We start from the raw sequence: 25,277 nt of genomic DNA on the forward strand, positions 1-25,277 counted from the left end.
CCAGGAACAACTAGAGACTGATACAGACTGGACATGAATATAGTTACAGGTGACCTAACATCAACTACTTTAATTTTTGTATTAAAAGGCAATTATCTTAGTTCTCTGCTTTGACCTCTATCACGTCAATAGAAATGCAGAAGATAATTATTTATGCTAGGGGCCAAATAGGTCAAGGTAACAAAGCTGTAATAGCTAAAGTAGATCTCTCAATTACTCTGAATACCACTACATTATTTTAAAAGAGCTATGGCTTGAGTAATTACTAAAGTGAGTCATGCTTTTGCATTAGACATAGTCAGCAGCTAACAACATGAAAAATGTTGAATACCGCAGATAGCTATATCGGTTTAGAAGAATTGCCTTCAGCCATATTTTCATTCGCTTGGTGTTTAACATGATTTTCTAATTATGGTAAAGGCAACTATAAACACTTTTGGAATGTTCATTCTAATGAAAAAATCAATAGTTATAAGTATCCCTACAGATGCCATTTCCTGAATTTAGTCGACTATGTCACTTTGTAATGCAGATTTAGTGATCTGCCCAGTAGCAGAATTAGCTTACAGCTCCAGAAGTCCATCTATTTTGCCTTTTAATCCCATAGCAAAGGAAATAATTACTTGTAAATAAATTAATGAAATTGTTATTATAATTAAAGAAAAAAGGCTAATTTACCTGTGATTTAAAGACACCTACCAATTACCATTTTAATTTATTAAAAAAAGGTAAATCCATTTAAAAACCCATTTCACATGGAAAAAAACGCTTGTTTCCAAATTAAAAAATCCCATACTATTACTTCAGGTAACAGCATTTAATTTTTGTATATTTGGTACACCATTTTTCCCTGTACAGCAGGTGTGGCAAAAATGGAAAAGAACCCATAGCTCAGGAAAAGCCTACAGATAAGTGATTCTAAAACAAAGGGCAGGAAGAGTAATGAAGTTTGAAGTCCAGTAATTGCACAGAGAGAATATACTATTTTTTTGAGTACATTTCAGAAGGTCATTCTGGTTCCACCAACGTTTCCACTCTACTAAATCTAAGACTGAGTGCTTCCTGTTGTTAGGATATAACTATTGCAAGCAGTACTCCAAATGCATGTATATAATTCTTGTTTCTGTGCTCAGAAAAAAAAAATCAGTTGATGAATTGAACATTTTTTGCAGCACTTCCAAAATACCAAAAAAGTAGGAATTTTGTCTGAAGCAAAGCCACGGTGGTTGTTTTTGTTCTGTTTACTAAGTTGTAAAGGATGACAGAGTTTTCAATTTCAAAACATTGTAGCAGAGAGTAAGAACTGTGGGTAGAGTCAACTGAGGGTAAAGTCAGCTGATGGAAGGACCAGAGACAAGGTGCACACAAGCCAAGCTGCATAATGCATTCAAGGTCCTTTAGTATCTCTATTAAAAATGAGCAGGCGACAAAAGCAACAATCAGTCTTACAAAAAAGTTAATCTCCTAGATCTTCCAGAGATACTATCACATTAGCACAGGGGCAACGTCGTTTAGTTACTCTGGTTTATTACCAGTAAGAAGAAATCTTAATAAGCATATTTTAAACACTTGTTTCTTTTATTTTTGCATAACCGTGAGTATCTCCAGATTGCAGTTCTAGAGGAAAAGCAAACAAAAAACCCCACCACTAAGAACTGTAACTGGTAGTGGACCAACATTCACCCTAAAAATAGATTTTATTATTCCTAGACTGGGGCAATAAAACTTTGTATTGTTAAGAATGCACCAACATAGCAAAGGTATGATGGTGATGCATTTGACACTGCAAGAGCACTAATTATCTGTATGTTAAACTAGATATTTCTTTTTAATTACTGGCTTACAATACTACAAAGCTGAAACTGTTTATTCATTTTATACATACACTATATGCAGTATCTCTCAATTAAGTAAGTTTGAAAGACAGTTATTTTCTAAGAAATACAGTCAATGTTCAAATGTGATGCTAATGAAATAATGCTTGTAATTAAAAACTAACTAGTACTGAAATTGGTATGCTCTTTGCAGCTTTACTGTTCACAACCCTATTAATTGTTTAAATAAAACAATTTAAACATTCTTGTCTTTGAGCTAAACCACTACAGTAGAAAGAGCACAAGTCAAAACACTAATAGGATGAACACAATGTTTGAAAGACAAAGGCTAAGGTTCAATTTTTTCCTTAAAAAAAAAGAGGAAAATTTAAAAGTTGCCTGACATACAGGCTGCTAGAATGCCCCATAACAATTCACCAAAACTGAAATAAATGACTAAAAAAATCTCAACATATGTTCCTAGGAAGAGCACAGCAGCAAGGTGGCTTCATAATTCCTGTTTCAATAAAATTGTTTAATTGCTGCACATCCAGCACACTACTGCAATAAGGTGAAGCACACTATAAATGGTTACTGCAGCACATAACAGTGGAAACCTACCCATTACACTTCTCCAAGGGCAGCTCCTTTGGCAGTCCACATACAAAAGGAGAGATTCATTGATATTGCCTTTTGAAAAGGGGAAACTCATTCTTGCTCCTCATTGGATTTAACATTCAGAGCCACCTGTTTGCAGCTGGAGTAAGATTTCAGAAGCTTTGGGAAAATGGCTGTTTTTCTAATGAGCTATTTCTCTATTGAGTTGTTAAAATGGATTCAAAATGAAGATAAATATCTCTACAAATTACGGCTATAGTTTCACTTGACATGATTACTGTTAAAAGCAATATGACAAAATCATATATTAAGCCTCTCATGCAGCTATCTTAACAATGAGACCCACATTTAAATATTTTGAAGTCACTAGTTCAGCATTTTCCATACACCTTTTTTTCCTCTATCCCTATCTGATGTTGGAGTATGGGGTTTTTTTTGGGGGGTCTTTTTGTTTGTTTGGGGTTTTTTGTGTGTGTGTTGTTTTTTCCTTCTTGACAAAGGTAGAAAAACAATGTGCAGCAAATGATGCAAATCACAGGTTCTCCTGCAGCTGCCCAAAATCCTGACCCAAGAGCTGCCTGAAGAACTTTCCTCCTGTTCTTTTCCTTCAGCAGCTGCCTGCAGCCTTCTCCGCACTGGGTGCGGGCAGCAGCGCTCGGGGGGGAGCGGCTGGATGAGTAATGATGTTGGTCCGACTGGACAACGGTAACCCTGGCAACTGTAACCTGCAATTCCTGCCTAACCATTGTGGGATTTATTGTGGCAGAGGCCAAAGAGGCCAAGAGTAAAATGAAGCAGAGAACTATGGTGTCTGACACATCTAGTATCACACACTTTAATCATAGCTGGCAGAAATTAATTCAGGAGGAATTTTTGCATGGGCCCCCCATGCAGCATATTTTGCTGTTGTTGTTGCTGCTGCTGTTGTTAAAGCCTAAGATTTTTTTAAAGGTGTTGCTTGGCTTTGGGTATTTTGTTTCAATGGTGTTTTTTTCCCCCTCTAATTTAATTGTCAGGATTTTATTTCTTTTTATTGCTAACAGACATATCAAAACTGTTTATTACTGAGACTATGTTAAGAGGTTTTTTATCCTTTAGAAGATAAATTGTTATTCACAGTGTACATCTTCTCAAGTGCATATATTAGAAGAAAAATATCTAATATCAGACCACATCCACTAGAAAGATTTTTCTTTCCCCCAGAGCCAACATTGCCTAACCTATATAGCAAATACTGGTCTGCAAGGAAACTTAACCTTCATTCCAAGTGCAAGAAATGTAAATGAAAAGGGACAGGCCTTGGGCATGGAATTCAATAACCTTTACATGCCACTGTAAAGGTATCTTTCAAAACTGAATTCTCAAACAGCTTTGGGCCGAGCACTTGGTGTCCTGCAGCAAGCAGCAATCAATGAACTGTGATCTAACCAGCCAAAGTAAGCAGTCAAAATCTATTTGCCTCAGATAAGCACTCAGTAGGCTGCAGGAGTTCTCCAAACTACGGTACCATCACCGATGCTGGACAAGTTAGCGTGAGTGTACACGGGTCACTGCAAACAACACATCCCTTTCTTGCTGGAAAAGTACTTGTTGAACAAGGACTTACAATCCCCCAGTGGCTTTAAAACAGCACCTTTATTGTAACACTATTGGATCAAAAAGAAGGTTTCTGTAGGTTGTGCTGAGAGACATACCTTGCAAAGGTAAGATTAATATACCCTGCAGCCCCATTCCTACTATTTTTAGCATTAACTACTTACTGAAATATTTATGTCGAAACACCTCTGTATATAACTCTTAATGGGAAAATCTGTTTCTGCTTTGACAGTAACTGTCCTTTTTAACTACTTCCATGAGATTTCTTGGAAGGCTGCTGAGTTAGAAAGAAAGCAACATAAAAAATAATTCATTTAATTACCTTTGAAAATCAAGTGTCCTCAGACACAGAAAGTAATGCACTGTCTCTTTTAAACTCTCAACCTATCGCTTTCCTTTACTTACACTTCCCATCTGTCAACAAGTGCTTGTAATTTTATTACACTGTCCTGTAGTTTATGCAGAGTTGGTATTATTTTACAGAGTTCTGTTAATGGACTGGATAAATGGTAATGCTATTTAAACTAGTCTCCTGCTCCAGCAAACACAGCTGCAACTGTACTACTATTTCTAGGCAAACATCTTGACCTGAACATGCAGTGCTCTCTCAACCCGTCCAAAGAGAAATTGGAGCAGACAGCAAAGGGAAAGCATAGCCAGCCGCTGGCGGCAACCAACTGTGTCTAATCATAATTCATATACAGTGTACCCTCTTTCTTTTATATTGTATTTAGGCTACACAACAAGCATATGTGCTTCTTCACCTGGCATCGCATTTACAGCCAAGGGTCAAATGGTAATTATTATTCACAGAAGCTCAGTAGTATGTTGAAAACTCACAGTGCACACACTGTTTGATTAGCTGTTAAATGCCAAAAATAAAATGTATAATTTGATTTGGTTTTAGTATTTATTGAGCATGTTTAGAGATCTTTAATTCTCCTTAGAACTACATTTATTTAGACGTATGTACATGTAAGCATATACAATGCTACATGTAAAAACACCAAATCATTTTGTAGTCTTCGTAGTGATCAAGCTACATACAATCTGAAAACTGACCGAGAACATTTAACCAGCATCAATGGCTTTGTTGGCCTGACATTTTTTAAGTACAAATTTAGTATCAAGAGACTGTAGATTTTCAGTATTGCTCATATTTTCTTTTAACTATGCATACATTATAACCAGACATTCACTTTCATGGTCTGATCAACAATAACCCTTAGGCAGAGGAAATTTAATACTGCGAAGCCAGTGATCTCTTTCCACCGTATATGCTACGAGCAGTTGTGTGCTTTATGTCAAAGGACATTATAGATTTAAACTAGCATCTATCAAATATACAATTCTGAATTAAATGCATTCAAGTATGATTTTGCCTGAAGTGTGAATCCATTTTTTGCCTACGAATTATGGTTCATTTCTATTTTATATGAATTTAGATAACAACCATTACACTATAGGCAGAATAATAAAGTGATCATAAACCCCGCTCATTTTCCTTCCTGGTGGAAGCAATATCTTTACCATGAATGATGGAAATTATAGGGGACTGAATTGTTAATATATAAAACCACATATGAATATATAATAATATTATAGAAGAGAAAAATATTTTTGTCAGAACAAAAGCCTTCAGGAGCTTTCCGGTCTAGCAATTTAACAACTCATTGCATCTACAGGGAAGTTTTGGAAACAAAGCACACATGCAAAGAAAAGAAAAAATAAAAAACAAAAACTACACACAACTAGATATTTACATTAGTAGCAGAGTCATTTTCAGTTTAACATTTCATATTACTCTGAGGTGAGGTAAAAAGAGCTATTATTTTACAGTATTAAACCAGACATTAACTCCTAAAAATAAAAGCTTCATAATACCATTTGTTCTCAAGAATACTTCCACACACTGAAGTGGAAATTAAAGAAACTTCCTCCACCTTCAATTTTTCCAAACACAGAAGGAGTAAAACTCAATAAAATCAATTTCAACAGCAGAAATCTCACCTGACGTCTAAAGAAACGTGTCAAAAACATTATCTAAAACAGAGTTGAGTTTGAAACAACCTTTCCAAAGCCTATTTAAGCACGTCATGCTGTATGCCTTCCATACCACATAATATAACTCAAAAGGTACCTTAAAACTAATTTTATTACAACTGACTGTGTAGATAAATACAGAAGTCAGTGTCTGAGCTTCATTCTGGTTTTATCCACTCATTTCTGTTGTGTACTTAAGAGGAACAATTAATTTAAAAATACTGTCAAGAGTAAAACATGCTCAAAGCAAATACAATCAAAACAAAAACTCGTTTCTCAATTTTGTATTGTTTTTAAGGTAAAACACTCCTCTTTTTTTTTCCATCCCAAAGCTTAAGCTGCTACCCTTGAGGTTTTTGTGAGGGGACACAGGAGAGAATTCTCCACAGACCAACCATTTACCAACACTGATTTTTCTGTCAAGTATACACAGCCACAAAACCAGAGCATCACAAAAGCAAAGTATTTAGGCAACGATACATCTCTGAGTCAGATTCTCCACAGGCATTTTTTTCTTTGACATGGAAACTACAACAAAACAAAGACAACCAGCCGACCCACCCACAAACAAAACAAAAGGGGGAAAAAAACCAAACCCAAAAAGCACCCAACCAAACAAAAAATCCAGAAAAGAAACCAACCAAAAAAACAATCAAGAAGAGAAAACCACAGGAGAGGAGGAAAACCAAAGCATTCTTTCAGTGCAACTTCATTACAGAAGTGAGAACGAATGAAGCAATATCTTGTTACATACAACTAGTAGGATCTAATCTAGGTTCAAAAAATAAAAGATCTTTCAGAACTTGTAAAAAAAAGAGCCATCAATGTTTCCAGCTCCTTTTTAGCCCTGTTTGATGCAAAATTAGAGATTAAATAAACCCTAATGCAAGCCAAAATATCAGGCCAATTCCAAGTTTTCCATAAGAATATAGCGTTGTGCCTACTTACAGCCTGTACAACTTCGGCGTCCCCAGAAAGAGCAGTTCAGAAAGCAACTGAAGGTTATTTCTGTTTAAGCGCCTTTAGAAAGAAAAAAGAAAAAGATGTGTTAAATTACAAGTGCTACAGCAACGCAATGCAACCACTTCAAGCAGGCATCCAAGAGCTGTAACAGGCTGATTTTGGAGACTAGAAAGGCTGTGCAATGCCAGTCCATTAGTGGAGACATGGTCCAGCAGTAAATTTACCATGGACTAATTGCATTTTCTGGTTTCTCCAACAGACCACATTACCTATTTTATGAAAGATTTTGAATCTCTGTAGTGCAAATCAATCACAGATATTTGTTCTTTGAGCAAGCACTAAGGAATGAATCTTGTATTTTGCAGCTTTTATTTAGAATAATTTCATTGCAGTTCCTCTTAGAACTAAGCTTTCTTTACCAAAACTCTGACCGTTACTTATTGCCTATGCCTATCAACATCATGAAAAAATCAGTAAAGGCAATGAGAAAGATGTTCTTCGTCATATTGCAGAAAGAGACTTCAGCTACTCTTTACATCTAGCAAGTTGTAACCGATGCTTTCAAAGGGGTCACTCTGCTATGAAGTTTCCTACAAGGAGACTTTTATGAACTGTACTTGAAAGAAATGAATTTGTCAGGACTGCAATAGATGACAAATAGCTATAAATGTTGTGAATTCACACAGAAGTGAATGTGAAAAAAAGGTTGCAGGGCAAAACCAGAATGTACAGACTAGTATCGCAGTAGGGAACAGCTTCCAGTTAAATTGCCACTATGAAGAGTTTTCCATCTTTAGGACAGAGCCTCACAAGCAGTCCAGAAAACACATTCCTATTTTAAAACAGCTCCATAATATACATGATTCTCCAATATTTCCACTTTTTTGGGTGTTCTCATGTCTAATTTTGTCTGAAATAGCAATACCTATCCAGAACACACAGACATAATGGAACAAGAGTGAGACATGCATGATCCCCTGATCCCCTTTCTCCCTGGAGCTGAAAGTGAGGTAAGCACAGATGGATCACAGAATTCACAACTACTGATTGCAAAGAGCTACAGCTACTGCTAAGCAAACACAACCAGAAACATTCCAGCACTTTTTCTCTCTGCATGTTGGCACAGACCTGACTGTAGCTAGCAAGCAAGCAGAGTTTCCCCTGGGACAACCTGAGAAGAGAAATTTCAGTTGCATCAACTGAACTGCTCTCCCAGAAGTGGATGAAGTTCAAGGTGAAGCACTGAGGAAACAGTGGTGAGATATTCCATACTGCTACTGTTCAGTTTCTCAGCTGGCCTAGAAAATTTGCATTTCTCCAGCAAAGGCAGGCAGCTGAGAAGAGATGAAGTGTCAGTGACAAAAGCAACTAAAAATGTCCTGAAGAATCTCTTCCAACATGGTAGAACCTTGGACTGTAAAGTCCCCTGGAAGCAGCCAGAAACAAATGGATGGGAGTCTAGCATCACATAATTCTTTCAATGTAACGAAAGTAAGGCACATTTACAAGTAAAATAGATGTAACTTTTTCCCTTCTGTTACTGAAGGCATCTTTAGGAAGATACTGGGGAACAGAGTCTGGCACAGATAAAATCTTGAGCTTTTTGTGACTCTGACAGGACCACAGAATTATTAGGGTTGGAAGGGACATCAAAGATCACCTAGTTCCAACCTACCTGTCATGGGTAGGGACATTTTCCAATAGATCAGGTAGCCCAGAGACGCATCAAGCCTGGCCTTAAAAACTTCCAGTGATAGCACTTCCACCACCTCTTTGGGCAACCTGTTCCAGTGTCTCACCACCCTCAAGGTGAAGAGCTTTAAGCAAAGTCCATATGCTATCTTAAGGACACAAAGTATTTTAAATACTTCAGCTCAGAGCTTCCCGGAGCTCAGTCTTCCAAACACAATAAAGCCATTAAAAGCATCATCAAAACTTTAGAGAGCTTGCCTTAAGTTTACATCTGCAAGGCAAGTCTTTCACTTTTCCACAAAACAAATGTGTTGTTTCATCTGCCAGAAGCAGAGAACATCTGTGCATCCATGTCCAAAGCCACAATCTATTGAACCTCAACATGTCTGGCAACTGCTCTCTTTGAATGCGACTTTCATGAACTTAGCAAGTGGGAAGAAGGCCCCAGAACTAGGAGTTAAAGCAAAACATTGTGCCAATTTTTCCATTAAGAAGTCTCTGCAAAGATTTTCTCAACTCCAGTCAACCTACTTATAATCTCATTAAACCTAGCAATATCAGGTTTACTGCCCACATGAATCAAAACTGGAACCTGAGAAGCTTAGGGTTGATCGTACAGCATGTGGATGCCTAAGTCAAGGTTTTCCCCAGGTCAAAAGTCACTTCATTAGGTCTTCATTTTCAACAATGATTAGTAACTACATAAAGAAATATACGTAAGTTAGTTTCAGTTTAATGTCAACTGCTACTAGAATAGTCATTCTAGTAAAAACAAATAATCTGAAAAGAAACAGGACATGGATACTATTGCAAAGTCATTTTCTTACTTGTGTAGGACATGATAAAAGCTACTTTACTAAGTATAGTACTACAATGTCCATCATCAGTAAGTTTGCAGATAACACCAAGCAAGGAGCAGGTGTCAGTCTAGTGGAGGGTAGGAGAGCTCTGCAGAGGGACCTTGACAGGCTGGATGGGTGAGTGGGCAGAAGCCAGGGCAATTAAATTAAACAAGGCCAAATGCAGGGTTCTGCAACTTGACCACAACAACCCCAAGCAGCACTACAGGCTGGGGACAGAGTGGCTGGAGAGCAGCCAGGCAGAAAGGGACCTGGGAATACTGGTAGATAGTAGGCTGACCATGAGCCAGCAGTGTGCCCAGATGACCAAGAAAGACAATGGTGTCCTAGCCTGTATCAGTAGTAGTGTGGTTAGCAGGACAAGGGAGGTTATTCTTCCCCTGTACTCAGCACTGGTCAGGCCACACCTTGAGTACTGTGTCCAGTTCTGGGCCTCTCAATTCAAGAGAGATGTTGAGGTACTGGAAGGTGTCCAGAGAAGGGCAACGAAGCTGGTGAGAGGCCTGGAACACAGCCCTGTGAGGAGAAGCTGAAGAAGCTGGGGTTGTTTAGTCTGAAGAATAGAAGGTTCAGGGGTGACCTCATTGCTGTCTGCAACTACCTGAAGGGAGGCTGTAGCCAGGTGGGGGTTGATCTCTTCTCTCAGACAGCCAGCAACAGAACACGGGGGCATAGTCTCAAGTTGTGCCAGGAGAGGTATAGGCTGGATGTTAGGAAGAAGTTCTTCACTGAAAGAGTGATTGGCATTGGAATGGGCTTCCCAGGGAGGTGGAGTCACTATCCCTGGAGGTGTTCAAGAAAAGACTGGATGAGGCGCTTAGTGCCATGGTCTAATTGATTGGATAGGGCTGGGTGATAGGTAGGACTGGATGATCCTGGAGGTCTTTTCCAACCTGGTTGATTCTATGAATTTACTAAAGACTACTACTTGAACCCTAATATATATTTTATCCTTCATTTTCCACACAATACAGGTGTCAAATCCTAAATTACCACATTCTTCCCCTACCCAAATAAATTCTCTATACGTGATGCAGAACACTATTTGTACAGAGAATCAGTAACCTACAATCAATGTCATTCTTTGAAGAGGTTTTCCAATATAACCAGAGCTAAGATGAGCCTTTTGATTATTTGTTTTTCCTCCTAAGAAGAAAAGAAAGAATCTAAGGTTGTTTACTGGAAGCTTCTGTATTCCTTACTGTTTTAAAATAAAATATATTTCTACAAATCTATATTTCTATTGCTCATAATAATTCTGCCTATGGCATTAAAAATAAAAACTAAGCAGACCAGAAAACTACACCTCACCTCATGCCTGAGAAGGTGACAAAGCAAAAGAAGCTATTTCCCCTCTAAGTATTGATGTCTAGAGAACTGTGCCCAGTGCTGGGCTCCCCCTGCAAGGGAGATGTGTATACCTGGATACTGGAGCAAGTCCAGAGAAGGTCTGCAAGTAGACTGATGCACCTGTCACAGCCTAAGAAGTTGAAAGAGCTGGGACTATTTAGCCTGGAGAGAAGACTCAGAGGGAACAAGTCACTCAAATTGTCTGTAGATTTTCCATCACTAGAGACATTGAAAATCTGGCTAGAAACAGCCTTCAGCTACCTGCTCTGATAGACCTTACATTAATGAGCTTCATGGGACTAGGTGATATACAGAAGCTCTTTCAAACCTCCACAATTCTGTGAGGGTATCTCAGTGGATTTTGTTTGATGAAGTATACCACAAAGAGGGAAACAGACATTATAAAAACTGCATAAAGTAATACAGGATCAAGTATCAGCTGAAGCAAGGATGAGATTTGACAACATCTGGGATTTCTTCCAAGGGAAAAAAATAAGAGGAAAAGAACGAGGTGAGGGGGGGTTGCTCTATTAGGTGGAATTCAACTAAAGTTTGACCAGATTGTTTAGAAAGGCAAGAAGGGCCTGCAGGTAGTCTAGGGAGAGCTGAACTGTCTCTCTGGCACCAAATTACCACAGTAAGTCTTCACTCATGCATTTTTCTGTAGCACCTGTAGAGGAATCCTGCCAAACTGAAGTCACAAAGGCTAGTGTGTCTTAAAAAGATTAAGGGAGACTTGGCCACATTGCATTTGATTATTGGTCTAGCCTGTTATTAAAGACAAGCCAACCCAATGCAATATGTACTACAAAGGAAAATAAAACATTTCTTCTGATGATTTTTCAACCAGATTCTTCACAGAGTAAATAAGGTAACATAAAAGTATGAGTCGTGGAAGTGGCAGCCATGCAGCCAAGATCCCTCATACATTTTGGAATTTAAATGTAAAATTTCAGATTGAACTGTGACATCAGCAGTTAAAATAAAAAGTATCTTACAGTATATTTCGAATAGCATCTATTAAAATGTAATGACAACTCAATTTTCACCTGTGGCTGTCTAGCTTTAAATCTGCTTTTAAAAAAGTAACTCTCTCTGCAACAGAAAAATATTATTTTTATAGAGAAAAGATAAAATCAATAGCTTTAAGGTTAATATCAGTGCTCTACAGCATCAGTTTAGAACAACTTCCAAAACAGTATTCGAAACAAAAACATTGACATCAATTCCATAAATCAGATTTGGTTTCAACATTTTGCAACAGTGCAAATTACCCATTTCAGAGGAAGCAAGAAAGAAGAGCATCCAGCAAACAAAGGATGAGCACAAAACAGATGTGGGAAAAATAAACAGCCTCCCTGCCCTGGAATTTGTAAAAAGGTCTGCAAAGAGCAAACAGGACTTCTCACTGCAATTTGACTTCTAGACCTATAAAAGGAGTCCCATGAGAAAAGACATTCAGATGAATAAAATATCCTAAAAATAATAGTGAATGCTTACAAGGCTAAGACCACGTCACTCTTGGACTTACAGGTTTATTAAGCATTTTGTAGTAGTCTTCAAACAAAATGTAGCTATAACCTGTTTTCTAAAACCCCATTAGAATACTGCATCTTTGTAAATGCTGTCTTCAAAGACAGCTTTTATCTAATTCTGATTTAACAGACATATGCAGAGAAGACATCTGACAAAAGTTTGCTAACAGATTTTTTTTAAAAAGCCACCACCAACAAACAAACAAAACCCCACAACAACAAACAAGCAATACTACAGTAATTAAACTATAAATATAAGAGACTCAGCACAAATCATGTAAGATGGCCTCACATTCCTTTGTTAAGTGATTAGCATTGCAGGCTTCATCATTTCCTCCTTGTTTTAAGATGAAGAATGAGCTATGCATTGCCCTTAAACTATGTAGGATTAGCCAAGAGAAGGATTTTTCACATGCACGATTAACAAGGAATAACTGTTCATCCCCTTCAGGGCTGTTTAGAACTATATTCCCTACTTTAACCCATTATTCTTCTTCCCCATCACACACCTGAAAGTATTAACCCTTCAAATGCCCATGCATTCTGACTGAAGCTAGACAAACAATTAAGCATCAATCCTTTAATGGGAAGAAAATCAAAACATCAGCTTTAGACAGCAAGCACATGCTGTAGCATCTCAGGTCAAAGGCAGTCTAACTTAGACCTTTCTGATCAGAACAGTCAGAAACTGTTCAGAATGTACCCAAAATGAAAAACGAATTCTTAGCCTTCAGTAAATGAACTTGGAGACCAAGAAGATAACTAGGATTCAGTGAGTAAAGAAATAGGAAATTAGCTTCTAGCTAAAGAGCTTGGTACAGCTTCCATACTATATGGTACAAGGTCTTACTACCAAAACCACTGCTTTCATTGAGTACACCTAGTTAAGCACAAGAGAGTGAAACACCATTTGTTTACTGGCTGCTCTTTTTGTATCATAGTGATACAAACGATTCCTGAACAGCAGCATTTTTTCACCATTGGCCTTTAGACATTACATGTAAGCCTCTAAATTGGAAAGAAAAAAAAATAAATCAGATTTCACTTCAGTTAAAACTGTAAAACTACATTATATGAACAGACAACATTTGACATTTTTTCCAGAACTCCCTGCTCCTAAACTTTGACAGTGCAGCTTCCTACAAATGAAATCTGGGGGTCTTGAACCTTCTTTTCTGCAACTGAAAGGGTTATAGTCGGAGACTCAAAACTCTGAAAAAAAGTTCAGATCAAAACTAGTTATTCTAGAATTAGTTTATTGACACAGCTCACACTCAAAGAATCACAGAAAATCTTTACTATTGCTTTTAGAAGTTACTATTTTTCTACTTTGAATTTACATTTTCTGGATAGTACTACTGAAATAATTGGAATAAATCTGAAGTCCCATGCCACACATCAAAAAGTTAACACAGTTTTATTTTAATCTCTGGAAAGCATGCACTACCCCATCAGCTATACAGTAAGTCTGCACCCTGAGAAAGAACATACACGTAATACAGTGGGGCTCTTTACTACACTAGTCAAAATGACCAGTACTGGTTTATCTTAACCTGTTTTGAAACCACTGTTAATTCTCTCTATTTCCTAAGCTTGGTGAGCAGTAGTGCCCAAGACAAGCTGTATTTGTTTTCATCCTAGGTACCTTTTATTTCTTAGTCAACCCTGCTATGCACGCCTCTGTAAGATGAGATGCTCTGTAAAACATCATGCATTCAGAGATCCTGGTGTTTTGAGTTAACAATTTCAAAACCTCTTGATACAGCTTAATAGTTCACCACATTTATCAGACTAGGTTAGACCCCAAATGGATAACTGTGAATATGTGAAATGCAGCATGATTAAAACTTTAATACTACTCAAACACTCCTAGGCATACTCCTATAAAAATGCTCTCTTTGACTCAAGTTTTAATCTGTTTGTGAAGATGAAGGCCAAATAAATAGCAAGTACAGACAATTCCTCAGCTTGCTCTTTTAGAGTTGTCTCGTAAAAATTGAGAAGAATGCATGAACTCTAACAAAATACTAAATTTTTAAATAGGTCTTCCTCCATCATTCAGTAATACATTGCAAGAAGCATGAAAATACAACAGATAGTTTTCAGTTTAAAAGCTATTTCAAGTACCAACTTGATATTCAACCCTTAAAGCGTTCTTTACTTGAACTCAGGATTTCAGCTTACTTGCACTATTTAGGCTCAGTGGGGCTGTATTGGGAGGAATTGTGGGGAGGGGTAAATATTTAGCTTTAACTCTGAAGCTGCACTTGTACTAGAGCCATCACACTAGTTTTCAGCAGAAATATTTTTTGAGGGCTTTGTTTGCTTGTGGTGCTTTTATTAGTTTGTTGTTGGTTTGGTTTTTTGTTTGTTTCTTTTTAATCTACGCTGATAGCTCTTTAGAACTGTTAAGATAATAAATAGACATTTTAGGAAAATTCTCTAAAGTCAAGAATTAATAGAATTAGTAGGAGTTTGGCCTAAAAACTTTTCCTGGCCAAATTACACAAGTAAACTTTCTCACAATAGTAATCAGTGGGACTACTCATGCAAACCAAGTTAGTCACATGGCAAATGTCTGCAGAATCAGATGCCAAATTAGCATTTTAGGGGCTCAAAAGATTATTCACAAATGCAGGAAGAAAACTGTGGGCAGTTTTCAGATAATCATTGTACTCCCTTCCTATCCTAGCATCTTTCGGATATTAGCATAGTTTTAGAATGACCATTGTTGGAATCTCAGCTACGAGACATAGAAACATTATTAGGATAAATTATGAAAATAATGTTGCTATCAGACAAAAGTAAAGTACTTTTAACCTGCTCTGCTATGTAAACAGCTAAAGAGTATATTTCGAACCTCAAAACCTGACTACATTGTGTTTCTGGAATACAAAGAGTTATAAGCTAAAGACTAAAACTTCCTTGTAATAGAACTAATTCAACAGTCTGTAGCAGCTGTCTTCAACCAACTTTTCACTTCCCACCAGATGGGATATGTTGAGCAGTAACTGTAACACCACAGAAGGAGGTGGTCTTGGGTATAACAATTGACCATGATTTTTAGAAGCAATTTTTAAAGCTGTGTCTAATTATAGTGTCAGTTTTCAAGAAATTGACATTTTCAGCTCATCTTGTTTTCTTGAGATTATTTCAAACTATTATAAGCATCACCCCTGATGTATGAAAGAGAAAACCCACACCAAACCATGCTTAATTTCATAAGAAATAGTTTCAAAGGGCTTTGTCTCCCACAATAAGCAGTAGTCTCTGCAAATTCTTAGATGTTGTGAGAATTTTCCATACCTTGACCCACTGACTTCCTGCCACGAAGCATACTGAAACCAGCCCAATACAGGACTGTGGTCTAAGAGAAGGTCAGACAACGTAACAGGTCACATCCCAATTCTTTATGGAATCTGCTATGCACTGAACTACCATACTGTGGTAGTTTGAGGGATCCTAGGTCCCCCTTCACAACACCACAGGGACAGAGGCTCGTCCCAAGGGAATGGACCTTCTCTTCCCAGGATATAGTAATATTGTTTTCTCTTCTGTCTTCTTGCAACACAGCTTAAAAGACAGTGCCTGACTGATCTCTCACCCTTCTCTTCCCTGCCTTTCTTTCTTCCACTTCTCCCCAACAACAGGGCATGTTCTTATCTCATGGTTCGTGAGGAGATGGCTCCTAGCTGGCAGGGCACTGAGCAGCATCATTGCGGCCCACTGAGGCCTTGTAGGCCCCAGCTGGGAAGGGCGGTTTCGGCCTACCCGCAGGCCAACCAAGGGTGGAAGGGATGGAGGATTCTAGAAGGCCAGTTTGGGTCTAGTGGGTTTTGTACTTAGAATCACAGAATCAACCAGGTTGGAAGAGACCTCCAAGATCATCCACTCCAATCTAGCACCCAGCCCTATCCAGTCAACTAGACCATGGCACCAAGTGCCTCATCCAATCTCTTCTTGCCTCTTGTATACATGCTCCTGTAAATAGAATTTATCTTTTAACTTCCAACCAGTGTGCACTGTCCTCATTCTTACTCTTGGAAAGCACTAAGAGGCATTTCTGTGCTCCGGTCCCGGGTATGGCCATGGCCCCACACTGGGACACATACACACTTTAGAGGCTCATTCATGGAAGCGTGGGCTCCTCATAGAGTTTAGTAAATACAGAAAGTCCTGCAGATGGCAACTGCAACACAGACAGCACCATAACTAACCCAAGAGGTTACGACACTGCTTCATGATGTACACAAAGGTGACTGAAAAATGGGCTGTGTGCACTAGTGTTCAAAGAGGTTTGTTTCAGCAGACAGAGTACCTACACAACACAACAGACCATGCAATTCAGCATTGAAAATAGCTGTGAAGAAAGACATAATCCTCACAGACTTACTGGTTCTGGCAGTGTTGTACTGACTTGGTTTAGAGCAGAGCTACTACTACACCTTTATCAGCTGAGCTCTCACACAAGGCTGGGGAGATCATAACTAAGTGAACGCTACAGTATATGCATATTTATTTGACTGAAAAGTCTTCAGAGAAGTATCCAACTTCAAGTCTTAAAACAAAATCACCTTCAGCTTCACCAACATCTCTCCAGGAGCTAGTTTCCACAAACCCTAAACATAACTAATCAGGTTGCTAGTTTCCAGCTTGTTTTCCTTATCAGTTCTTACACAGGAGACATTACCATACCAGTAGGCATTGTTAACTGAACATTTATACTTTAAAATCACAGCAGGGCTGCTCTAGTAACAATCACTAGTTTACAGCAGTATTAATTCCATTACACTTCTACAATTACACTGGTGTGACACAAATTCTAGTTATGGAGACCTAAATAGTTTTGTGCACATTCTATTAAATATATCTACTGTACTAGGGGTTTGTTGTTGGTTAAGTAAAGTATAGGCAAAACGCTTTTATCCACCTGACAGAGGTATACACAAATTCAATTAAGTGATATCTTAAGCAATGTTCTTCCAAAGGGAAGGTTGAGAGTGTCTTCTCTCAGATTAATTTTGTGATATGTTTCAGATCTTCACTTTCCTTAGAGGAAGTTGAGGATATTCAGCATTTTGCATCATCAGATCTATAAATAAGCATGTACAACAAGTAACTCAGTGATCAACCACAGTTCCTTGTAGAACAGCTACTCTGCTTTCTAAAGAAATCATTTTGCAACTAAAATTCCAGTTCAAATCCAAAGCCCTAAAGCACTGCTTAACCTGGAGAGATGGATTTACTTTTCTGTTTTCCACCAAAGGGAAACTACTGTGAGAGTCTGTTCTTCACATTAAAGACAGCACTGAAGTACAAAAAAAACACATTCAAAAATTCAGCCTGTATATACCAGCACAAGATATTCCAACATAAGAAATATTATATGGAAGCAATCTTATGAACCACACTAAGTTCAGCTGTGATAAGGTCCACCGATGCTTTGGCAATGCATTGGTATTCTTTAAAAGTCGCTTGGCACATAACACTCAATGGAAAGGCAACATCCTACACATTAAAGAAATAACAAACAAAAGAAAGCTCACACAACTTTAAATCCTTACTATCTAATGTATAAAAGAAACTTCTTGAAGAAAGCATCCATAAGTTTCCTGAGAAATCGTTTTGAATTTCAGAAACCCAAGGAGATGAATTGGCTGTCAGATGACAAAGTGCCCTCATCAGATGGACTTGGCAATTGTAAACAAGAGGAATTTTCTCAGCTTTTCTTCACAAATATGAAATATTTGCTCTTAGCCAACAGCTGGGGAGGAGGTTAAAGACATCCTGCATGTATATTCAAATTACAAGACAGCCACACACCTGACTGAATTCCAGCAAATTAAAGAAACTGACCAGTACTTGAGAAGATGCAAAGTAGTCTGAAGACAAAACAAACTCTGTATGTTTAACTAGCTAAACTTTCAAATGTCATGTCTGCCTACTGAACGGTGAACAAAACCCACAAAACTATCCACAAATATCAGAATTTCTCTTTAGACATAGTATCTTATGAACAGGAATTTAAAAAAAAAAAATTCTATTGCTTTCCAAAGACATTACAGAGTTATCAAGAGAGAAATAAAGAGCGGATAAAAAAATAGAACAGAAAATGTAATGGCAAAATGTGAACACGGCCACAGTCTTTTTTTCCCCCTATCATCGGAATTCTATACTTCAGAAATCTTCCCATTAAATGTCTTGAAAAAGGCACAAAGCAAGCTTTAATTTTACTACTATTAATAAATTACATGGCACATTTTTGCTTCAAGATAATGCAGAAGTAACGTGTCGACTCTATGTTTTAAAACTTAGCAAGTATTTGGTATCTCAGTGTTGAATCACATTCACAATGAAAGCATGAATCTTTTAATGTTTTATTAATGTTTAGTGCACGTGCACATACTTTGGCAACATGAAACACACTGCTGCTTAATATTATTAGCTAGATTCTCAATGCCAACTTTATACATCTGTATGTATTATCCCAGGACAAGCTGTACTCAATACCTGTACTTTGTACAAAGTTTAAAACACATTGTAAAGAAGTATTGCATTAAGAGTTTTAATGTGAGTGAAAAAAATAAAAGTAGTTCTACAAGAAGTCAACCTCAGTTTATTAAAAAAAAAAAATGCACTACAAAATAAATTTCAGGTTTTAGGTCAAAAAAAGTTGCTTTGGTTTATTTGAAAATCTCAGGGACTTATCTGAAGTATATGATATCTCCACTATTAAAGCAACCACCAGTGCAATTATGGTATTTTCTAAGTCTCTTGGATTACTGTCTACATGACCAACCAAAGCATAATGGTTTGTGGGTTGCTTGGGGTTTTCTTTTGTTTGTTTTAAACACACAGCAACTGTGGATATAGAGTACAACTACAGTAAGAACAAACAGAGTAAATATTTAGGTCAGTGTTGTTTTTCAGTAGAGGAAAGTAGAAAAACTTTTATGAAGTTAAAAGTGGCAGCAAATGAAAATCTGAACAAGACCTCAGAGGCATGCTTAAATGATAATAATGAAAATGCAACAACTAACATGTCTAATAGTGAAAGCACCACTCAAATTTTCCATGAACAGACAATAATACAACAACATTCTTAGATGTGCTTAGCTTCAAACGGAAACTATCCCCAACAACCAGCATCTTGACCCCAATGAGTTGGATGGGCTAACTTGTACATTTAAAAACAACAACAAAACTTAATTTGAGGAAATGCAACAAAATAAGATGATACATATAGGAAACTAAGCAACATTATAAAGAGCTAAAATACTTCTGGAATTACTTATTTTCTATGCCCTACTGAAACCAAGCAGGTGTTTGCTCTTCAACTTCAACAGATAAAATCCTCTAAACCCCACAGTACTTTTTATTTTGTAAGTCCAAGCCACATTAATATTTGAAAGATAACAGTGCATAGTTTTTCTAAGCTTTTGTAAAAGCTTTAATCATAAAAATTGGAGTAGAATTCAATTACTGCTTTTGTACTATATAAGAAGACAACACTTTATAACTAGCAGGAACTTCCAATAAAACACTGTACGAAGCATCCAACATCTTGAACACTGACATCTAACTCTGTCTCAGAAAACAAGGTTTGGTTTTATTTGTGGGTGTTGTGTTTTGTTTTTTAGGTATATTTGTGTATGAAAAAAACCCTGTGTATTCAAGGGAAAAATATTTGATAATATCCAACCTCTTTTCTACAAGACAATTTCAGTTTACATTTCAGATCTCACCCCAACTCGACTCTCATACATAGTGCAGTAGGAATTAATATCCCAAGTTTAGAAAATAAAAGTTAATAGACTTTTTTTTTTTTTGACTTGAGTACGTTAACACACAACTGATTTGATATAAAAAGGTGTCATATGCTAAAAACTATATACTTACAGCCTCTCCAGTTCTTTTAAATCTTGGAATGCTCCTCTTTCAATAGTACTAATCTTGTTCTCCATGAGCTGACTGAAATACAGAAATTTGTATGTATAAGTTCTAACAGCTCTGAGAACTGTTTTGCATAAGCAGTAGTTGTTTAAAGGCAAACACATTGCAACAGTTATCCTGCATCGACATCCACTTAAAACTTCTGAATCCCTGTCATCAACACTTTACATTGGTTCATACACCCAAAAAGCAACAAATAATCCTTGGTAAAAGAAACAGAAAGAGAAATGACATTTACACTTTTACTTTAAGAGTCACAGGTGAGAAAGTTAACACGTATGCACACATGATGTGTGCACAACATACGTCGTTGCTCTTCGTCAAGTTTTAAGACTCCAGTTGAATGTGAAAGCAGTATTGGTCTTGCGTGAGAATAACAAAACCACTGAACTACGGCGTCGGCAAAGAGCAAAGGTGAAAGATTGCACAGAGATTGTAACTGTAACAGTACTGTTGTAATGACCTAAAAATTGTTACAATGTGACACTCTGATTCAGAGTGAAACGGAAATATATTTTGGATGACTACTTGATCAAATTAAATAGGCTTAACAAATAAGTAAATTTCACAATATTTTAAACTTGGTATTAGATTTTTCCCCCTTAAAAAGAAAACCCTGCAGAATGTTTAAAATAATGTTTAAGATAAAAGCATTTAAAAAAACCCAAACAAAACAAACAAACAAAAACCTAAAATAAAACAAGCTATTCCCTTCTCAAATTTACTGTTGAAGCATTTATTTTTGCTCATAAACTTTAGAAAAATCAATAACCATAATTTGAGACTTGCTTTTAAATTCAGTGAAGGAATAACTTTTTTTTTCTTAATTAAATCCTTTATACTCCAGGTTCAGAGTATCCATTTTCAGTGCAAGTTATAAATTTGGTTAATCTTAAAATGCAGTCACTCTAAGAGTTATTCAAGATATTATAACAACTCTTACACATAAGCTACACACAAAATTAAAACCTCAAGTTCTCATAAACACAATAAAACATTTTTTTAAAATTAAAATTAAGGTGACTGCTAAGTTATTCATATGAGTGTAGAACACACAAGGAAGGGACTGTAAATTCAGATGCAGTAGCACAATAGTTAAAAAGTGATAACCCATCCATCTTATCAAGTTGTAGATAGCTAGTCCAATGGTTTTAAACAAACTATAGCAGCAGTTCTAAAAGATACCAGTGACAGAAAGAAAACTTACAGAACTCGAAGGTGCCTTAGACCAGCAAAGTCAGTCTTGGTGATTCTTGTGATGTTATTTCCATTAAGATCCCTAACAAGAATAAATTTAGTAAGCGGCAAAATCATAACATTCAGAAGTCACTTTAAATGCTCTTGTTTTCATGAGCACACCGTTTTCAGAAAACAAATGTAAATTAACCCAGTGAACCATTCCTACAACTAACGTTGTGTCAGTTCCTGATTTCCAAGTGAGTGAATGAAGGTTTATCTTGAAAGTAGTAGCTTCAAACTTTGTAACAAGACACTCTTACAAAGTCAGTTCGCCTGCCATTAAAAAGCTTACATTTATCTTTACCAATATTGAAGAGTCAAAACCTGTCTGAGAATGGTTATATCTGCATTTAGTTTTTCGCATCAGAAAAGTTTCCTAAGTGACTGAAATTAAGAAACTTTTCATCACTTTTAAGCAACTTTACAGTTTTTCTACCGCTAGAAAGGCAGAATATGGCTTAACCTCCTACAGCAAACACTAGCTTCCAAATCAAATGTAACATTGTTGGAGGGGAAGTGATGGGAAACATGAATTTATGAAAATCAAACTTTTAACTTGCTGCACAGGAATCTACATTCCTTGCAGAACATTAAAGCGTGTTCAGAAGCAACAGAAAACTCTACTTAGGCCCTAGCATCTCAATTCATATTTCAGCACTGCTTTCTGTTCTGGAGTTATATGTCCTCTTGCAACATTTTTGGGTCCAAATGTAAAATTCCCTCAAGTCCAATTACTACAAATAAAACCAGACTGGCAATTCCTGAGGTAAGCCATTAGGAAGTGGTATTACATGAAAAATACCCTACCAATTACAACTCATTCCCAGTGTTGTTAGAGGGGGGAAAAAATGAATCTGTCTAGTCCTCATATCCCATGCTGCCATGATACCACCCTAAAGAAACTGCACTGGTCTCCACAGAAAAGTGCCCCCGGTAGTCTTCTAGGGTAAAATCGACCAGTCGAGGTGTGCATTCATAAGCCAACGTTTAAATGACTTTGTAGAGAAGAAGAAATAAAGTGCTGACCTTTTTCACTCCTTAGACCTCTCTGAAAGGACGTCTGGTATGATAAATACCCCACCACATGTTTGCCCTCTCTCAAAGCCAGAAAACTCCTTGGCCGGAGGGCACCCGAACTATCTCGAGAAGCGGATGGGGGGGAGGGATCGGTTAAGGCACAACTTAGAGCCGTGGGAGTGGGTAAAGAGCTACAAGACCCAAGCGTGCCCTCGCCCAGCGACAGCCGCAGAGCCCCCGCCGGGCGCCAGCCTTACACCCGGACCCAGGCGCGCCCTACTCCACCTCCCGGAGCGAAGCCTCCGCGGTACCGGCGGCCGGCAGGGCAGAAGTGAGCGTTGCGCGCCTGCGGAGCTCCGCCGCTCACCCCCGGGCCTGCCTGCTCTCGCGGAACGCGGCGGGGCGCCGCGGCCCTGCTCTTCTTCCCCGGCATTTCGGGAAAAGCAAGCCGCAATAAGCGAAGTTTGCCGGGAAACTGGAACCAGCTGGGGGAGAGGCCCCTCCGCTGCCGCCTCCAGGCGCCCCCGGGGCCACGGTGCTGCCAGCCCTGCCGCCCCCGCTCACCGCGGCGGCGGGAACTGCGCTCCTCACCGCGGCGCTCCGGGATGAAAGGCAGCGGCCGGGAGCTGCTTCCACCTCTCCCGTATCTCCGCGCATCGCCGTAGAACGGGCACCGCCGGCGGCAGTGGAAGGAAAGGGGAAACCTCCCCTCCCAAAGGGCGTCGGGATCCCAAATCTGGCTGGCTCCGCGGACCACCTCTGCCACGCCAGCCGACGGGAGCCCTAGATGAAGACGCAGGGGGCTCGCCACCGCCCTGGCCGGGTTACTTACAGCCTCTCTGTATTGCGGGGGATGTTCCTCGGGACACTGCGCAGCGCCAGCCCGTGACAGTCCACGGTGCTTCCCGAGCAGGAGCACTGCGCTGGGCACGGCTGCGGCGCCACCTCGCCCGCCATCGCCAGCAACAGCCCCAGGGACAGGGTGAACTTCCCCCAGCCGCACATCATCACCGCCCGCTGCCGCCCGGCCGGGGCCCGCTGGCCTCGGCCCCGGGGAGGCGCGGGGCACGCCGCCCTCCTCCTGGCCGCGGGGAACGTTCGGGCAACTTTCAGGGTGCGGAGAAAGCGAAGTCCTTTCTATCCGAAGCCGAGTCAGGAAAACAACCTCGGCAAAGTGAGGTGGGTGGCACCGATCCGCGATTGAAGGCAACTTCGCTGGGAGGGGGGCCGGCCCGGGCCCTCCTTCGCTAGCCCGTCGGATGGAGAGGAGAGGCGGCACTCGGGTCGTGCTCCCTGCGAAGGCGAAGCAAACCCACGGTCTCTCAGAGTACAGCGGAGTTGGGCTACCTCCTTATCTTCTTCCTCGCCCCTTTCAAAGCCGTGACTCACGGGCGAACCCCGTCCGCCCAACCAGCGCGCTTCCTCCGCGGCGGGCCGCGCAGCGCAGCAGTCGCTCCCACGCGCGTCCCCCGCCGCGGGCCGCTCACAGCCCCACGGGGGGCGGCGGCGGGGCTGACACCGCGCACACACCGCCCTGCCAGAGGCGCTTCAGCAAATCATACCCCTCTTGCAGGCATTCATCAAACTGTCTCACGGAAGGAGGAGGGAGGGGAAGGAAAAAAAGTCAAACACACGAGATGATGTTGGGCTTGGCTTTCCACCCCCCGCGCCCCCTCCTGCTGTAAGCTCCCAAGCCAAGTTTAGCAGGAAAGGGCTGGTCCTAGAGCGCAATAATAATAAGCAGTCGAGAAGTGATTCGTTGCCCTGCTGGAAGAGAGTTCATCCACGACCTCCTCGGTGACAGATCACAGCTATAGATCCTTCTGTGATCCCGGGAGCACGGTGAAATAGATCAGATAACGAGCGATGTACGGCGAAAGTGTGAGGGATGGGGGGTGCGTTATTCTACTCCCCGTGGTCTCCCGGATACCGTGGCTTTGCTGCGGCAAAGGCACCTGATGGAAAGGTAGGAACTGCTCAGTCTTTCCAGGTGAAGCCAGTTCCGCAGCTTCTGGGATTGCAGCAGAAAAGGGAGCAACTTTACTCCTCTCCCGGAGCTGGCCGAAGCACAGCACCTCTGGAAGGGTTTGCGCCCCTTTCCCCGATCCTGCCGGCGCACCTGAGCGGTCGGTGCTGGTGCCGAACAGCCCAGCCCTCAGCTCCCCGGCGGCGGCGACACTCCTCCAGTGCTGGAGCAAACGGCAGAGACGGGGAGCAGGGAGGAAAGGTTAAGGGGGCGGGCGGAGAAGAAGAGGGTGAAGGGAGGCGACAGGCCGGCTCCTTTCCTCGCACCTCAAGTCTCTCCGTTTGAACAATAGGATGGTACTGCCGCACGCAGGCCGGCTCTGCTCTCCTCCCCGTTGCAAGGTGTCTTGCTGTCGCCCGCGGAAAGTGCTCTCCGAGAAGCGACCGCCAGCAGAACCGCCGCCTGCACAGCCCGGTCCGGCACAGCCTGCCGCGGCCGCTTCGCCCCGCTCCCACGGAGCTGGGAGCGCCCCACGCGCCGCTCTATATAGGGGCGGCGGGACCGCGCCTCCCCGGCCCCCGCCCGCAGAGCCCCGCGCCGCGCTTACTGGCTGCGCCGCCGTCCGCCCCGC

At 40.1% G+C, this 25,277-nt stretch overlaps 1 protein-coding gene across 3 annotated transcripts in view; it reads right to left on the bottom strand.

Annotated features, from left to right (window-relative positions):
- Positions 1 to 25,277, bottom strand: part of SLIT2 (slit guidance ligand 2) — a 220,604-nt gene extending 195,327 nt beyond the window's left edge. For 2 of the 3 annotated variants that reach the window (XM_064151341.1, XM_064151338.1), the window contains exons 1-4: positions 23,513 to 25,276; positions 21,632 to 21,703; positions 20,371 to 20,442; positions 7,020 to 7,091 (exon numbers count right to left, since the gene is read on the bottom strand). In XM_064151341.1, the coding sequence (XP_064007411.1) occupies positions 7,020 to 7,091; positions 20,371 to 20,442; positions 21,632 to 21,703; positions 23,513 to 23,688 (392 nt within the window). In that variant the 5' untranslated portion in view covers positions 23,689 to 25,276. Of the gene's footprint in view, positions 1 to 7,019; positions 7,092 to 20,370; positions 20,443 to 21,631; positions 21,704 to 23,512 lie in introns of all 3 variants that reach the window. The other variant, XM_064151337.1, reaches the window with a different exon arrangement.

The sequence above is a fragment of the Pogoniulus pusillus genome, chromosome 11 (genome assembly GCF_015220805.1).
Source record: "Pogoniulus pusillus isolate bPogPus1 chromosome 11, bPogPus1.pri, whole genome shotgun sequence".
In the NCBI taxonomy this organism is placed as follows: Eukaryota; Metazoa; Chordata; class Aves; order Piciformes; family Lybiidae; genus Pogoniulus; species Pogoniulus pusillus.